General features: G+C 42.7%; 1 protein-coding gene across 1 annotated transcript in view; it reads left to right on the forward strand.

Annotated features, from left to right (window-relative positions):
• The window catches only part of LOC309544973 (clustered mitochondria protein homolog), a 125,372-nt gene extending 105,866 nt beyond the window's left edge, over positions 1 to 19,506 (forward strand). Inside the window, exons 23-26 of the mRNA XM_082244000.1 lie at positions 8,766 to 8,859; positions 14,263 to 14,397; positions 17,847 to 17,920; positions 18,037 to 19,506. Coding sequence (XP_082100126.1) covers positions 8,766 to 8,859; positions 14,263 to 14,397; positions 17,847 to 17,920; positions 18,037 to 19,432 — 1,699 coding nt within the window. The 3' untranslated portion in view covers positions 19,433 to 19,506. The remainder of the gene's footprint in view (positions 1 to 8,765; positions 8,860 to 14,262; positions 14,398 to 17,846; positions 17,921 to 18,036) is intronic.

Genomic DNA, 19,506 nt, shown 5'->3' on the forward strand with positions numbered 1-19,506 from the left:
GTGAAAAAAAGAATGGATCTGCTGGAAGAATCAGCAGTTATTATAACTGTTACAGAGGTGACTCAGAAAAACATATTGTTTTATTGTTAGTGACAGTTTGCATCATATATGTTTATTTTTTAGTTAAACTTTAGGCTGGGTTCACATATGTCTGGCTGCGGTTTGCAGTCAGGGATCAGGTGCGTTTCTGTTCACCGGTTGAGGTGTGATTGAGGGACACATTTTTCCCTGAATTCACACCTGAAGCGGACCCAAAAACATGCAGGACCCTTTAGGAAACCGCTCTGTGGCCCCCCGGACATGTGTGAATCGGTTCCATTGAGAGCTGGTCACATTCATATGTTATATGAATTGAACCTTAATGGCATCCCAGTCTTAGTCCGTAGGGTTCAATATTGAGTTGGCCCACCCTTTGCAGCTATAACAGATTCAACTCTTCTGGGAAGGCTGTCCACAAGGTTTATGAGTGTGACTATGGGAATGTTTGACTATTCTTCCAGAATCAAATTCATGAGGCCAGGCACTGATGTTGGGCGAGAATGCCTGGCTTGTAGTCTACGCTCTAATTCATCCCAAACGTGTTCGGTCAGGTTGAAGTCAGGACTCTGTGCAGGCCAGTCAAGTTTCTCCACCCCAAACTTGCTCATCCATGTCTTTGTGGACCTTGTTTGTGCACTGGTGCGCAGTCATATAGGAACAGGAAGGGCCATCCCCAATGAAATTGTCCAAAATGTCTTGGGTATGCTGATGCCTTGAGAGTTCCCTTCACTGGAACTAAGAGGCCAAGCTCAACCCCTGAAAAACAACCCCACACCATAATCCCCCCTCCAGTAAATGATTTGGACCAGTGCACTAATTAAGGTCCATAAAGACATGGATGAGCGAGTTTGGTGTAGAAGAACTTCACACTTGACTGACCTGACCTCAACCAGATAGAACACCTTTGGGATAAATTAGAGTGGAGACTACAAGTCAGGCTTTCTCATCCACCTCAGTGCCTGACCTCATGTGCTTCTGGAAGAATGATCAAACATTCTCATAGACACGCTCCTAAACCTTGTGGACAGCCTTCCCAGAAGAGTTGAAGCTGCTATAGCTGCAAAGGGTGGGCCAACTCAATATTGAACCTTACGGACTAAGACTGGGATGCTGTTAAAGTTCTTATGCGTGTAAAGGCAGGCATTATGTGATGGCTGTATGCTGTTTTTAACAATACTCATGTACAAGGCCATATGCGTACAGGTACGTTTGCCCCAAACATGGAATGTCCCTGTAAGCAAGTCCTGCTTAGAACAGCATACAGCTGCCACGTATTGCAGCCTGTCATTGATTTGTGTGGTCTGTGTGCTGCACCTGTGCCACCTGGGCACCCAAATACACCCATTTTCTAACTCTTTGGGCAAAGGTTCCATAGGCATGAGGCCTAAAACTTTCCTCTTCTAATGTGCTTGAGTGTTTGTGTGATATCTGTTCAGTCATATCTGACTCTCAGTGCTTCTATGGGCCAGCTTTCAGGGCACCATTTTTTTATGAGGTAATATAGTGCAGGGCTCAAAATTTCAAGTCCTGAGCTACTAGCCAGGCCTTAAGGGTTACTCGCCACCAGTTGCCCCACCCAGCCCCTACCCTGCCTCGCCTATAATTCTACCCCTAAACACGCCCCCCTAGTTATCTCATTAAATTACACTGTTTAGGGCTCTTTCACACGGTCCGCATTCCGTTGCGGACCGTGCTCTGCTCAGCGGGGATCAATCCGCCGATCCCCGCTGAGCCGGCGGATGACAGCTTTGTCCATGCACTGTGTGCGGAGAGGGAGGTATCAGAGCCCCGCTGCTCTCTATGGGGAGATCGGATGAGAGCGGACCACCTGTCCGCTCTCATCCGATCCGATCCCTGAACGGATGGAAAAATAGGGTTTCCATCCGTCCGGATTTCACGGACAGGATCGGATGCGGATGGCAGCGGGTGTCAGCGGACATGTCACCGCTGACATCCACTGCTCAATAGGGCTGAATGGGGCATCCGATCAACTGACAGGCGGATCTGATCGGAACGCCCGTGTGAAAGAGCCCTTAAGAGCCCATTCACATTAGCGCGACTTGTCAGGCGACTTGTCAGCCTGACAAGTCGTGCTCGGTCGCGGTCCATTGATTGACAATTCGCTCCGACTTAGAAAAAGGGTCCTGTACTACTTTGGGGCGACCTGGAGGCGACTTGCATAGACTTCCATTATGTGAAGTCTCTGCAAGTCACGCCGAAGTCGCGGTGCACAGCGGTGCACGCGACTTCACAGGTCGCCCCCCAAAGTCGTGTCGCGCTAGTCTGAATGGGCTCTAAATGTTGTATGCAGAATTAGGTTACAAAAATATTTATCAACAACAACTTTAATAATATGGGCACAGGCACTGTAAACATCATTACTGCCTTGTTAAGTAAATATACACTACATACAGAGTACAGGATTGAGAGGTGCACTACGAACAGACTGTAGGGTTGAGAGGTGCGCTACGCTAAATTATTGTGCAGGAGTGACACCTTCTTTCTGGGTTCTCACCGACCCCATCCTTAAAGCTCCACTCATACTTGTGTTCATATGTGTTTTGTAAACGCATGCAAAATTGCATATGCACGCATTTATAAAACATGCTAAAACCACATCACGTTTTCTGTGCCATTCGTTGTTAATGGCATCCCAAACACCACAAGCTGACATGTGTCTTTCTGCATGCAAAAATGTGAAAGCACTGTAAAATAAGTGGTGTAAAAATAAAAAAAATAAAAAAAAACTGAATGCAGAAAAAGCTCAATGAGCTACTTTGCCTTTTTGTAGTTTATCCCCATTTAAATGAATGGGCTGCCATATGCATGTTGTGCATAAAATGCTAGGTGTACATGGGGCCTAATAGCAACCATTCAGAAGCCAGTACAGTTGGTACGATAAGTTAACAGCCTGCACCCATCATCCCTGTACATTGCCTGCTTGTGCAAACTTACACACTCGGACTTGTCTCTCTCTGATGGTCTCCCCAACGTCTCAGTTCTCACTTCTCCCCAGTAGGCTGTTACCTGAAGTTTAAGTTCTTGCTGCTGACTCTTCTTCCTCCTCCTCGCTGCCCTCTGCCGCCTCAAGTCCGGCATGTAAGTGAGGCGAAAATCTGCGGTGCTGTGCTGGAAACTACACTTCCCAGTGTGCAGTGCGGCTCACAGAGCCCTCCATAGAGATGACTGGGGAGGTGGCTTGTCTAAAGCTGAGCAGACCCGCCCCCAGCCCGAGCCAAGCCATCCGATCCACCCACCCCCAGCCCGAGCCATCCAATCCAACCGCCCGGAGCCAAGCCAAGCCATCCGATCGAACCCGCCCTCAGCCCGAGCCGAGCCATCTGATCGAACCGCCCCGAGCGGAGCCAAGCCATCCTATCCACCTGCCCCCAGCCCGAGCCGAGCCATTCGATCCACCACCATTGACCACAATCTAAGCCAAGCTAGAGCACTCGCCCTCAATTAAATTCCACTCGCAAAATGCGAGCAGGCGAGTGGAAGTTTTGAGGGCTGATATAGTGTATGCGAACCCACCCATAATGATATGCATGTTTGCCAGAAAAAGTGCTGTTAGGTTTTAAATACAAAAAAGGAGATGATACTTGCATGGACATAGAACTCTGTGACTCTTGAAGGCTCCTTTTTGATGTTTAAAATGATGTCTCCGGATGTTCTTCTGACCCAGAACATTAGTGTACACAATTTTCCTTCTAGCTAAACTCATCCTGCTGACTTTTACATAGTAAGGGTGTTGCCATGGCTTCATCTGTGACTGTGCACATACCTAGAAAACATTAATTTTACCTGACACAGTTAAATCTAGCGTCATGCTGTTCCGACAGCGGAAAACTATACAGCCCTTTGGCTACACGGTTTTCTAAACTCTTGATGTTTTTCAGGATCATTTTCACCTCTTACCCCTCCAGGTATTAACATGAAGCTGCTTATCTGTTGCATAGCTACTCAATCTAAAATGCAGGCTAATGTAGAATAAAATGACATTTGGCAAGTCATAACACTTAAAGAAGTGATTTGTCATATCATATCTTAGGGCCACTCACACGCCTTGGACCCTTTCACACACACACATGCACATACATGTTGTGTAAACCCGGAGGGAGGAGAGGACAGAAGACATAAATATGGTTTAAATGTATTGGCCACTTCTGTTCCGCCTGTATAGAGACTCAGCAGAAAGTCATGTACAGTTGTGCTCATAAGTTTACATACCCTGGCAGAATTGATGATTTCTTGGCCATTTTTCAGAGAATATGAATAACACAAAAATGTTTCCTTCACTCATGGTTAGTGTTTGGCTGAAGCCATTTATTATCAATCAACTGTATGTACTCTTTTTAAATCATAATGACAACAGAAACTTCCCAAATGACCCTGATCAAAAGTTTATATACCTCACTTCTTCTTAATACCGTGTATTGCCCCCTTTAACATCAATGACAGCTTGAAGTCTTTGTGGTATTTGTGAATGAGGCTCTTTATCTTCTCAGATGGTAAAGCTGCCCATTCTTCCTGGCAAAAAGCCTCCAGTTCCTGTAAATTCTTGGGCTGTCTTGTATGAACTGCACGTTTGAGATCTCCCCAGAGTGGCTCAATGATATTGAGGTCAGGAGACTGAGATAGCCACTCCAGAACCTTCACTTTATTCTGCTGTAGCCAATGAGAGGTCGACTTGGCTTTTTGTTTAGGATCATTGTTATGTTGGAATGTCCAAGTACGTCCCATGCGCAGCTTCCGGGCTTATGAATGCAAATTTTCCTCCAGTATTTTTTGATAATATACTGCATTCATCTTGCTATCAATTCTGACCAAATTTCCTATGCCTTTGTTGCTCACACATCCCCAATACATCAGTGATCCACCTCCGTGTTTCACAGTAGGAATGGTGTACCTTTCATCATAGGCCTTATTGACTCCTCTCCAAATGTAGCATTTATGGTTGTGGCCAAAAACCTCAATTTTGGTCTCATTACTCCAAAATGACTTTGTGCCAGAAGGTTTGAGGTTTGTCTCTGTGCTGTTTGGCGTATTGTAAGCGGGATATTTTGTGGCATTTGCGTAGTAATGGCTTTCTTCTGGAGACTCGACCATGCAGCCCATCTTTCTTCAACTGCTTCCTTATTGTGCATCTTGAAACAGCCACACCACATGTTTTCAGAAAGTCCTGTATTTCACCTGAAGTTATTTGTAGGTTTTTCTTTGCATCCCAAAATATTTTCCTGGCAGTTGTGGCGGAAATCTTAGTTGGTCTACCTGACCGTGGTTTGGTTTCAACAGAACCCCTCATTTTCTACTTCTTGATTAGAGTTTGGACACTGCTGATTGGTGTTCTCAATTCCTTGGATATCTTTTTATATCCCTTTCCTGTTTTATACAGTTCAACTACCTTTTCCTGCAGATCCTTTGACAATTCTTTTGCTTTCCCCGTTACTCAGAATCCAGAAACGTCAGTGCAGCACTGGATGAAAGATGCAAGGGTCTGTCAGGAGTCCAGAAACTCATTGACCTTTTATACACACACACTAATTACAAGCAAACAGATCACAGGTGAGGATGGTTACCTTTAATAGCCATTCAAACCCCTTTGTGTCAACTTGTGTGCATGTTAACAGGCCAAAATCACCAGGGTATGTAAACTTTTGATCAGGGTCTTTTGGGTAGTTTCTGTTGTCATTATGATTTAAAAAGAGTAAACACCGTTGATTGATAATAAATGGCAGCAGCCAAACTCTAAGAATGAGTAAAAGAAAAGTTTGTGTTATCATTCATATTCTATGAAAAATGGCCAAGAAATCATAAATTCTGCCAGGGTATGTAAACTTTTGAGCACAACTGTATATCATAGGCAGCCACTTCCAAAGCCTAACTCCAGTCATGCTGTCATTTACATAACGCAATAGACTAAACAGAGTTCCATTATGTTTGAATGGAAAAGCTTTTATTTGGTAATATTAAATCTTGGCTATTTGTAGGGAGCAAGGACATTCCATGTTATTATGATGAGAAGGGTTGAAAGCAAGAAAGGAATGCTTAGTCAGATTGTAGAATCTAACTTAGGTGCTGTGTGCTTTTTAACATAATATTTCCTGGACTACAAAGTATCTCTATTCACCTTTCACATTGGATCTTCCAGGAACTCTGCTTGTTGCAGACTGGAGGCTGCAATAAGAAGTCCCTTTTTCATCGTATACCAAATTGAGCTTTTCTATTCCTCTCACTTACTCCAATTATGAGGCACTCTTCCTCCCTCCCATGCCAATGTTGGGGCACTGTGGCTCACATTGACACCAACAATAGAGTAATTTTCCTCCCACTGACACCAATAGAGCACTGTTTCTCCCACTAACACCAACAATGGGGCACTATTCCCACCAATGACACCAACAATGGGGCACTTTTCCTCCCATTGACACCAACAATTGATCACTGTTCTACAACTGACACCAGTATAGCACTTTTCCTCCCAATGAAACAAATAAATCACTATTCCTGTCTCTGATACCATCAATGGGGTACCTTTCCTCCCACTGATACAAACAATAGAGCACTATTTCTTCCATTGACACCCATAGAAAGCTGTATCTTCCACTGACACAAATAAAGCACTATTACTTCCTCTATCACAAACAATGGGGCATTATTTTCCCCTATGACACCAACATTGGGGCACTATTCCTCCTACTGACACCAAGAATGGAGCATTATTCCTTCCACTGACTCCCAACAATGGCATGCTATTCCTCTCACTGACACCAGCGATTCCAACAACGGAGCACTATTCCTCTCACTGACACCAACAATGAGGCACTATTCTTCCCACTGATGCCAACAATGAGGCATATTCTTCTCACTGACACCAGCAATGACACACTATTCTTCTCACTGACGCCAGCGATAAAGCACTATTCTCACTGACACCAACAATGAGGCATATTCTTCCCAGTCCCACTGACACCAACAATGAGGCACTATTCTTCCCACTGACGCCAACAATAAGGTACTATTCTTCCCACTGATGCCAACGATAAGGCAGTATTCTTCTCACTGACACCAGCGATAAAGCACTATTCTTCTCACTGACACCAACAATGAGGCATATTCTTCCCAGTCCCACTGACACCAACAATGAGGCACTATTCTTCCCACTGACGCCAACAATAAGGTACTATTCTTCCCACTGACGCCAACAATGAGGCACTATTCTTACTGACACCAACAAGGCTCTATTCTTCCCACTTATACCAACAATGAGGCACTATTCTTCCCACTGACGCCAACAATAAGTCACTATTCTTCCCACTGACGCCAACAATGAGGCACTATTCTTCCCACTGACGCCAACAATGAGGCACTATTTTTCCCACCGACGCCAACAATGAGGCACTATTCTTCCCACTGACTCCAACAATGAGGCACTATTCTTTCCACTGACGCCACCAATGAGGCACTATTCTTTCCACTGATGCCAACAATGAGGCTCTATTCTTTCCACTGACGCCAACAATGAGGCTCTATTCTTCCCACTGACGCCAACAATGAGGCTCTATTCTTCCCACTGACGCCAACAATGAGGCTCTATTCTTCCCACTGACGCCAACAATGAGGCACTATTCTTCCCACTGACGCCAACAATGAGGCACTATTCTTCCTACTGACGCCAACAATCAGGCACTATTCTCACTGACACCAGCGATAAAGCACTATTCTTCTCACTGACACCAACAATGAGGCATATTCTTCCCAGTCCCACTGACACCAACAATGAGGCACTATTCTTCCCACTGACGCCAACAATAAGGCACTATTCTTACTGACACCAACAAGGCTCTATTCTTCCCACTTATACCAACAATGAGGCACTATTCTTCCCAATGACGCCAACAATAAGTCACTATTCTTCCCACTGACGCCAACAATGAGGCACTATTCTTCCCACTGACGCCAACAATAAGGTACTCTTCTTCCCACTGACACCAAGGATGAGGCACAGTTCTCACCACTGACACCAAGGATGAGGCACAGTTCTCCCCACTGACACCAACAATGAAACCTATTCCTCCCACTGACACCAACGATGGAGTACTTTTTTTCCTACTTACACCAGCAGTGGGGCACTATTCCTCCCAATGACACCAGCAATGGGGGCACTATTCCTCACACTGTATGTTGAGACATTTATTATTCTCACTGAAGCTGGGGTATTTTTTGATTCTTGCTGACCACTGATGCATTGGGAATTTTCTATCCCCACTGACATCGGACACTAAAGATTTTTTTTTCTCCTCCTAACATTGGACTGGCAACCCCAACAGTAAATTTGCCATTCCTTTAAAAAGTTTGACAACCCCTAGTGTAGAGTCCTCTTTCTTTGTAACAACATTCTAAATCCTGTAATTCTGCATTCTAAATATTTTTTATAACTAAAAAATAAATATATCAATTTTAGTGGAAAGAGGTTTTGATATACTTCTGAAATGCACCTAGCAATAAATGAATGTGAAAAAGTTTATGCTATAAAAGTAGGGTAAAGTGACAAATGGTTATTTTTAGTGATTTCACCAGCATCATGTCCTGCTTTTCAATGACAATACAGTTCTTAAACATCCAATGACTCCTATTTCTTGTTGCTACTATTGCTGTGAATGTTCCCTTTCTCTGAAAACAAAAAAACAAAAAATAAAATGATTATTTTTTTTTCTTTCATGCAGCCACCATCTGATAGCTCTTGCATATACCAGTAAAGCAGAATTTAGATCAGCAATGCAGCATGAAAAGGAAACATATACCATATACAAAACAGTGGTAAGTAGATTTGTTGTTTGATAAAATATCTAGTGTACAACAAAAGTTATATCAATAAGTGACCAGCATTTGTGTTTCACGGCAGGGATAATATCCTGCATGGTTCAGATTTTAATGTTATATTTCTACCTTAGAGCTGCCTTTCCCTTTGAATTTTTTTCTGCCAGTGGTGGGCAGGTACCATGTACCTGTCACATGGGACTGAGCAATTAAAGTGATACTAAACACACAAAGTTTAATTTACATTGTCCCTTCTATTTCTGTATATGGATGATGGCACTGTAATAAATAAATAAAAAAAAAAAACATCTAAGTACCCTTTTCCTAATTGATATAAAGCTGTTGCATAACCCAGCTCTTTCTTTGCCTGTCTGTAGGGAAACAGTGGCAGGAGGAGCTTCTAGTCCTCTGCTATTTGAAATCAAATCGTTATTATTGTTTTGCAATACCATGGTGTGGGTGCATTTCTGCCAGTCGTGCCCCTCCATCCTGTGTCTTAGAATTAAAGGGAGGTGAAGCCTCCATCAATCAAGATGTAATATCCCACCCCATTATTTCTAGCTGGTTAATAGGCATACAGGAGGAATGGAGGGAGTGGGCTGTTATTTACCACTGTGTATACACCCACATGTGTAACTCTATAGTTACATGGGCTGCTCAGATGTGATAGAGAGGAAATGCTCATCATAGAAACTCACTGACAACTGAGCATGTGCAGAGTTGCCACCACAGCTGCAAAATCCCTAGCTAAATTGGACACAAGGGGGAGATAGAGAGCAGCAGGATCAACCAGCTTTTTTTGCAGAATACAGAAAACAAATCTCATAGTGAATAAGTATGAACAGCATGTAATACACCATTTATTGATAGTTTTTTTATGATGTGGGTTTAGTGACACTTTAATAGATCTGCTTTTAAGTGCATGTATAGCCAGATATATCTAGCATAGTAAAACGGCACTTTCAGTAATAAATTAATGGGCCGAAAATTGCATCACACTGAATTGCACAGGAAGATGGAGCTCATTCATGTGCGATTCCAGATGGAACCAGCACTTGTCAGTTGTCAAAATACTAAACAAATGAACCAAATGCCCAAATACCCAAGAGCTCATGTAGCAGAGGAAAGAACACTTATCAAAAAATGATTGTAAATCAACCTCTAGCTGCTGCTATTTAAACTTGGTTATAAATCATGAGTATTTGTCATCATACAAAATAATACGAAAAACATTTAGCAGCGCTCAACCAATATGACAAGGACCACACTGCGTGTCTTCCTATAGGGTGAACTAAAAAAGTCCTATCCAAACAGAATCAAATTCGATCAGTCTTTATAGTTCTTATGCAGATGATATGAAGTTCCATTACCACACCTCGTGTGTCCACTCCCCAACTCCACAAGTATGTTATTTAATAAATAAACCCCCCCACCCCCTTATGTGCACCACGTGACACCCATCCTTGCCGTCCGTCAATCTCGACCCAGGTATCGCCGCTCGCAATTCAATTGGGAGAGGTGATGGAGAGAGTACAGGATCGAGCAGGTGACAAATTATCTTCCAATGTGGGACCTTTTTGGATATTGAAATGCTGTTATATTGTTTTATGCTTGTGAGTGCATATAGGGAGGGTTTTTTATTTAATAAACAACATCGTTTTTTTTCGCAATATTACGCTATGTGGCCTATTTCCTTTATGGATGCAAGGTACTGATATCCTTTGAGATCCCATGAGGGGAAGTGGATATTATTGAGTGATATTGTGTATCGATTGAATTGTCAGCTTTTGTAATTCCATTTTGAGGAGGAGGGTTAATATGAAACGATTCCAATTAAGAGATCTGGTGAGTGCAAATTTCACTGGGGAGTGGACACACCAGGTGCGGTGACGAAACTTCATATCATCTGCATAAGAACTATAAAGACTGATCGAATTAGATTCTGTCTGGATAGGACTTTTTTAGTTCACCCTATAGGAAGACACGCGGTGTGATCCTTGTCATATTTAAGCGCTGCTAAATGTTTTTTGTATTATATTGCATGATGCCAAATTATTCCTGATTTAAGCCTAGTATACACGCAACGATTATCGGCCGACCGATCGTCCGTCTTTTGTCCAGAGTGGTGTTTTGTTGGTTGGAATGTGCCAAGACTGCACACAAATTTTCTCGCCCGACAAAATTCTACTTCGGAAGTGATGTCATGTGTTGGTTTGCTTTCTTTGTGTTCTTTCTTCTCTGAGCATGCCTGGTCTTGCTCATAAGATTTTTCCCGGTCGAAATCTGTACTGACTGCACGAAAATGTTTTGACGGGGGACAACAATTTTATAGCCTGCACACCAGATTTTTTTCGGCCGAAAAGTCGTAGTCGGTTGTCGGAAGCATCATACTAACAAGCCGAAAATCGGCAGATCGGTCGTCGGACGAAAATTCCCTGCCAATTTTCGACGCGTGTGTACGAGGCTTTAGTTGCCAGTTGTCATTGGAAGATTTCTCCTTACCTTCTGCTTTCGTAGCGACTTACTTTTCGATTTTTGCTTACTTTCTCTTTCAATGACATTGGTCACTAGGACAGATATTGAGATTGAATCTACCTAGCAGGGATACAGACAAAAAAAAAAAAAAAGACCTGCTCTAATCCTTCCCAACTAACTTTTACTTCCTACTTTGGCTATGCTTACACTTTTACTTCTTACCCAAGAGCTTTTACTGTTACTTGGGAATGGTGACCTGTAGTTAATACTGCATCTGTGTGCAGTCTGTTACAGCATATTAGTTAATAACTATATACAGGACTTGGGAATGGTGACCTGTAGTTAATACTGCATCTGTGTGCAGTCTGTTACAGCATATTAGTTAATAACTATACACAGGACTTGGGAATGGTGACCTGTAGTTAATACTGCATCTGTGTGCAGTCTGTTACAGCATATTAGTTAATAACTATATACAGGCTCTGGAGTAGCTCATGCTGGACTTCATAGGAGGCATGGTATGTACTCTAACAGCAAAATGTGGTTCAAACATGGCGCATATTTTGAATGATTTTCCACTGTGTATTCCAACTATTATCTTGTTACTGCAGTATTTAGCAATACATCACTGTTTTAGATATTGCATCAAAGCAACATTATACAGTGAAGGCTAGAACCTTTTTTTATTGAAAAAGTAAATAAGAGAAAAACTGTTAAGAGTCTTATCACAAGCAATTAGAATGTCAAAATGAGCCACCTATGGGTCTTACTAAATTGTATTAAATGACAGATAATATAGCCAGATCCTAATTACATTTAATTAGTAGTGCAGGGGTGCACAGCCATGGCCCTTGGCCCACATGTGGCCTGCAGAGCCTTCTGATTTGGCCCGTGACTTCAAACAAGGGAAGCATATGCGCCGACTTGCCATCCCAGAGCACCAGAGTGCATGAAGCCAGCGCTGGTAGCGGAGGAAGCAGTCGGCCTCAGAGGAGGTAGGAGCCAAAAAGGCAGATGGTTCCTCTGCAGCACTGGTTCCTGTCCTAGGTGGAGTGATACCAAGTGCACTTCACCGAGGACCTTTCTAGCAGCCTGGAGAGCAATGCCAGCAGAAGCTGGAAGAGGAAAAGAAGGTCAGTGTTTAAAACAACACATACACTGTGTTTTTGCAATAGGCATATTTGCACCTATAAAAGGGTTAATAACTATTAGGCTGCTTTCACACTGATCACAGCGCAGTGCATCTGTGACTTTCCTGCGAGTGAGCTGCTCTGAACCATAGACTAATATACCCAGCGGGTTTGGTGTGCTTTCACAGGTTTTTGACCTTAATGCATAGAATGCATTAAGGTGAAAAACCTAAGACTATACAACCACTTTAAAACTGCCTCCACTGTGCTTCAAGATGCTAAAGAAGTCCCCAGCACATTTCGAGTTATAAGAAAGTCGCACATAGCAACAACAGTCCTATCACATCCAACAATGCAATATGGATGCCCCTTAATTATTTACTAGGTCTTGTGCAATGCAATATGGGATGTGCTATCAATGCTCCAAAGCCATTTGGGAGTTCCTGGGGTGCAGTAGAGACATCCAAGTGTTGCTATTCATGATATGTACACATTTGTTGGTGACTGCTATCAATAAATAAAGTTAGGCCACCCTTACACGGTGCCATTTTCTTTCCTGCAACCATGGGCTGATCAATTGATCAATCAACTTTGTACATTCAGCCTGCCCATTAACGGTTTGAATCTCGGCCGAGATTCGAACCATGTATGGCCAGGCTTAGTCTGATGTTTTATCCCAGTACAGAAACAAATGGGGAAAAATAGTTAAATATATTTTAGAATTTACTGTATGTACTTAAATGCCAAAAAAGTTTTTAAAAAATGACCGGTTATTTTTTTGGACAGTATTTTACTACGCTATCAAGTTTAACACCCTGCTTCCCCAAACCTATTAAGAATCCTATCCTTTTAGTGCTGGTTTTCTGGATATTCTCATTAGGACTTCTGTGCCTAAAATCTGTATTTGTGTGAGTTTTCCCCCAACTTCCTCTCAGAACTCAAACAAATATTCATAGCTACATTGACCCTGGTTTATTATTTATACATGGGGAAAAAAATACCTGGCTAATTCCATATTAATGTCTGCCATAAAGCTGCAGGCATTTTAACAAAAGAGGAGAACAGGAGGCGCCTCTAAGTGTAAAAATATCTCCTTTATTGGAGAATAATAGTAAAACAACTCATAAAATCAGAGGAGTTGAAAGCCTGTAAACTGATGTCCTGTGTAAAACGTCAGAGGTTCTCGCTATTGAAGATGGAGCGTCGCTGCATATGTCATCGCAGCCAGCAAGCTCTGAAACGCGTCACACTTTTGTGACATCACCTCCTCTTCCAGCATGGCTTCCTGCGCGGCCTCGTTCTCTGCTTGTCCATCAGCCAGCATCAGTCGGGCCATCCTTGCTCACCGATCAGCCGGCTTTTCATCACGGTGCAAGGATCCCTCCTTAAAGCATCTGCTGTTGCCAGAAGCCCACTGACGTTTCACACAGGACATCAGTTTACAGGCTTTTAACTCCTCTGATTTTGTGAGTTGTTTTACTATTAATCTCCAATAAATCTCGTATTTTTACACTTAGAGGCACCTACTGTTCTCCTCCTCTTTTCTTCTGCAGCATTTTGGGACTCCACTTCTGGTCCCCCTGGATGGCCGCCTCTGTTTGTATGGACATTTGATTTATTGGACTTTTTATCCATTGTTGCCGTATCTTTTTGTTTTATCCTTGTTTTCATATATACATCCTGGATGCCTTTGGGTTAATATCATGGTCCTGAGCAATTGCGCTCTTTTCTTGTGTTAACATTTTAGCAAGCAACATCAAGGTTTGTCATTCATCCTTTTCTTTGTCTTTGCTTCCAGCTAGGTGATTCTCACGAGCGGACAAGAGAGAGTTCTGCCTTCTTGAAACATGTGACACAGCAAGCTGTAAACCTGCAGAGAACCATGAACGAAATCTACAAAAATGGATCAATTGCCACTTTACCGCATGTTCAGGTACCTATGACTGATTTGTAGACTGAAGTACCTTCCTTCAAAGACATGGTAGCAAGGAACATTGAATGGTTCTTTATCAACTTGAGCTTTTAAACTACTGTTATAAATTAAAGCCTATCTCAAGCCCTATAACAGAGACCATCATCACTACCCCCTACCCTCCCGTATAGGGTGGTTCCTACTGCAGAGCCTTGCTTATGTAATGCCATGTGAGGGATGTTTTGTTTTCCGGTACTTTGAGCCCAGTGATTATGCACCCCAAGGGGTTGTGCTGGCTCTGTTAGGAATCTAACTGATTCAAAAAAGGAATCTAACTGAGACTAGTTCAATAACCATGGCAGTAAAAGACTGGGTTCTGTAAAAAAAAGAGATCAATAAAACTAAACTCCAGCCCGTGTAAGCATCTCACAGTGTGCACTAGAAGCGTCAGCAGTTTTAAGAGAGCCTTCCTCTTTTCATTTCCTGCATCTGGGTTAAGGACATTTGAGAGGAGTCCTGAGGCAGGGTGTTGTGTTCAGGAACCTCTGTACAGCACCCCCCACACACATAATCTGCCCAGTACATTGCATAAGGAAGTATAGTGGTTACATCACTGGGTCTTAAATAAGGTATTGTATAAGGAAGTACAATGGTTACATCATTGGGTCTTAAATAAGGTATTGTATAAGGAAGTACAATGGTTACATCATTGGGTCTTAAATAAGGTATTGTATAAGGAAGTACAATGGTTACATCATTGGGTCTTAAATAAGGTATGCAATAAAAAGGGAACGTTTTTTTTTTTTAAATGTCTTTAGCATGTTGATGAAGGGAAAGAAAGGAATCAGGGTAGGCAAAATAAGGACAGATTAAACATTAGATGTAAAATTAAAATGAGGACTCTTATATTTCAAAGCAGGAAAGAGAGGAAATATGTTGGGAATAAATTAAAAATTGTGAAAGTGGATAGCAGTATGTGTTCTCAAGGAAAAAAAACATCCGATCTTGCTTAACTTAAAACTGAATTATGGAACATTTAAATCACTTTGCTTGAAAGTCCTGTTACCCTTAATAAAATGAAGAGTTAGATTTTTTGCTTAAGCTGTATCCTAAAGTAAAAAAAAAATACCTTGCTTTTGTCTCCAGTAAGGGTCCTTTCAAACGGGTGGCCCGTATGTCCGTTTTTCATCCCATCAGTTAACGGATGAAAAACAGACATAATGCATGTCAATAAGGTTGCGGATGTCAGCGGATGACCATCCGCTGACATCCGATTTGCGTCCTTTCCGATCTGTTCCGTTTTTTGGAACGGAAGAGAACCCTATTTTTCTTCCGTTTAAAAAAAACGTAACGGACGCAAAAACGGATGTCAGCGGTGTCATCCGCTGACATCCGCGATCCCATTGACATACATTATCTCTGTTTATCATCCGCAAACGGATGGGATGATAAAACAGACATACGGACCGGATGACACAAGTGTCATCCGTGTCCGTAAAAAAAAAAAAAGTGCTGGAGCAGATCAAAAAACAGTCCGCCCCGTGTGAAAGGACCCTTACACTCTAGTATCCTGCAGGGCTGGATCTAGCCGGTCTGATGTGGGGATGCAGTGAAAAATGTCAGGGGGGGTGAGGACAGGGGTCAGCAGGGCAGAGAAGGGGATTACAGTTCTTGTACCTACAAAATACTAATTACTGCACAACAGCTGACAGTCTTACAGGCACAAAAAAAAACACCAGGACATTACTTTTCCACAAACCCAGCCTTTAGGAAAATTTCTGCTCAATTGGGGGCCCCTGCTGTAGCCGATAGCATTGATCAATGTATACTGACTGCAGGGAAGTCTCCCTGCTGTCAAAACAAAGCAACATTTGGAGTTTAGCAGTTAGGACGTGTGCCACATTCACACCAGAGTCCTCACTTACATCAAAGCCCCCAGCTTTCCCCCTATACATCAGAGTCCCACCTTATATCAGTGTCCTCAGAGTGCCACCACCTTACAGCAATGTCTCCTTTAATCAGAGCCTGGCAGAGTGCCCCCTTACATCAGAATCTGGTGGAGTGCCCCCTTACATCAGAATCTGGTGGAGTGCCCCCTTACATCAGAATCTGGTGGAGTGCCCCCTTACATCAGAATCTGGTGGAGTGCCCCCTTACATCAGAGCCTGGCAGAGTGTTCCCTTACATCAAAATCCAGCAGAGTGCTCCTTACATCAGAGTTCAGTTGCCCTAAGTGCTAACTGGACATTAAATCAACTGGGCAAGTTTGAAGAACAGAGGTGGGAAGGGAAATAGATGGGAGAGAGAAGGGAGGGAGATGAGCAGAGTTCAGTTATAGTGCAGAGCTTACTCACCCCAGGCTGGTCTCTGCAGGCTTAGACAGCTGCATCAATCATAATGCCAAATGTATCTGCTAGCTGCAGTAGTTCAAATTTCCTGCCCACACATCCCCTTTCTCAGGCAGGCAGACACAGGGTATAGAGTGGGAGGAGGCGGAGCAGATCAATCCCTCTCTCCTCTCCGTTTCCATCTGTGCAAGGGGGCCCTACCCCTACATTTACAGACAGATTCTTCTGATGGACTAATTAAGCAGAAAAGTAAGTGTGGAATGGAGTATACATTTTACACATACACTGATGGAGTGGCGTAGGGTATCATCCCGATATGTATAGTAAAGGGAAGGTAAGGGAGGCTTTGGGACTTTAAATATACCCTAATGTCACTCATGTATGATTCAACAGAGCAGATAAGTTAATAAAAAAACACAATTTTTTTAAAGACAGTTAAAAACTATGTAGACATTGGATACATAAAGGTAAGCAATCTGTCTCTTTCAAATTAGGTCTACGTGTTTCTTCCGGACCCGCAAAGGTTTTTGTATGTTCAGAGGGCTTGTCCACAATCATAAAAAACAAATCCTAAAAAGACTAAGGGCAAGATGCAGAGGTATACGGGAAGGAGTCAGTAGCTTTCCATGCCTTTGGGAGGGTATCCCTCGGGTATATAGTGTATGCACCAAACAATCGTCCAAAAGTGGAATGGGTAAGATAGATAAAGTAATATGATGATAGATGGAAATAATTAAATTTATACCATATCAGAGACCCCGTCAGACTTTCCACCTCAAACTGAGCCAAAAGGACTTATTACCTAAAGAGAGGCTATACACAGTTACCCAATCATAACAATGTATTTCCTAAAATACTTTGGGGTTGATTTTACTAAAAGCAGAAAGTCAGTGTACTGCAAGTGCACTTGCTCTAGATCTGAGGGGAACATGAAGGATACAGTAAAAAAAAAACAGCATTTTTGTTTTTACGTGTTTGGATGATAGAAATCAGCAGCGCTTTCCCTCATTTCAGAGATTCCCCCTCAGATCTTTCAGTGCCCAGTATATTTGCCTTTAGTAAATCAACCTCCCCTATGTATGTTTTTGCCCCTATTTTGACATTTAGTAATTTTTCATGCAGATTGTCCCTCCTGGGATTGATACCTTATTGCAACAGCTGAACCTCCTCAATGGGATTTTACAGATCAGTGTCAGGTAAGGGATAAAAACAAAAACTGGAAACCTACCTACTTTAATGTAAGGTACATTTTAATAAAATATTGCCTTGTAGCATTTAAATGTTCACTCACATTTCCCTTATTTTCTTGCAGTATTAATGAACTCAATGACAGCAGCAACCCTATGCAAAATAAAAGGCAGAATTCTACAGACAGTACAGACGAACATATAGAACACATTTTAAATTCTCTAGCTGCTGGGCAACCCAAAGATGGTGATGACAAAAAGGATGGTGGTGAGCAGTCCAAAGATACAGGTGACACAAACGATGGTGGTGAACCGTCCAAAGGTGGTGATAACAAAAATGATGGTGGTGAGTCGTCAAAAGGCAGTGGAGATGCAAAGGATGAAGGTGGTGAGTCATCAAAAGACAGTGGAGATTCAAAGGAAGGAGATGGTGAGCAGTCAAAAGACGGGGATGACAAAAAGGATGGCAGTGGTGACAAGCCAAAAGATGGTGATGATAAAAAGGATGGCAATGACGACCAATCCCAAGATGGCAACGACAAAAAGAAAGGCGATGATGATGAATCCAAAGATGGGGATGACAAAAATCAAGGTGATAAAGAGGAATCCAAAGATGAGGATGAAAAGAAGGAAGGTGATGATGAGCAGTCCAAAGATGGGGATGACAAAAAAGGAGACAATGAGCAGTCCAAAGAGGAGAAGGAGAAAACAGATGGCGAAGAGGAGCAGGCCAAAGATAGTGAGGATAAAAAAGAAAGCAGTGAGGAGCAGGCTAGAGATGATGGTGAGAATAAAGGAGGGGAGGATAAATCCATAGATGAAGAGAAAAAAGGAGATGAGGTGCAGTCCAAAGATGGGGAGGAGAAAGAGGAAGGAGACAAACAGGAACCGTCCACAAGTGGGGAGGAGAAAAAGGAAGTAGAGAGTGAGGAAAAATCAACACAGGGGGAGGAGGAAAAGAAAGGAGATGAGAAGACTAAAGATGGAGAGGAGCTACAGGAAGGGTCTGCAGATCAAGCTAAAGATCAAGTGGAGTCAGAGGAAGCGCAAGAGGAAAAGAAGGAAAGTGTTAATGGGGAGAAAAAGGATGAAAGTGAGGAGCCAGCTAAAGATGAAGGGGAAAAAGCAGGGGGTGAGGAACAGGCTAAAGATGATGGAGATAAGCAGGAAGGCGGAAAGGATCAGCCCACAGATGATGGGGATAGTAAGGAAGGAGGGGAGGAGTCATCTAGCAAAGAGGAGAAAAACGAAGGAAATGGGGAGCAGGCTGAAGCTGGACAGGAAGGCTCTGAGGTCACCAGTAGTGACAAGGACAATAAGAATATATCCGAGGAGCAGCCTAAAGACACTGAGAAGGATGCTGCTGTAGTGGAAAATGCTAATGAACAAACTACAAGTGATAAGCAAGAAGTAGCTGAGGAGCAGAAAAATAATAGTGAACAACAAGAAGATGCACCAACTGAAGTCAGTGAGAACCCATCCACAGGGGATGAAGGGCAGCAGGATAAGAAAGAAGAGTAGGGTTTAGCACAAAATGGCCAAAAAGGGTAGGAAAACAAAAGAAATGTGAATTCTGATCCACAAACTCCTCCAAA

Source organism: Pelophylax lessonae (genome assembly GCF_965119305.1).
Source record: "Pelophylax lessonae genome assembly, chromosome: 1".
In the NCBI taxonomy this organism is placed as follows: domain Eukaryota; kingdom Metazoa; phylum Chordata; class Amphibia; order Anura; family Ranidae; genus Pelophylax; species Pelophylax lessonae.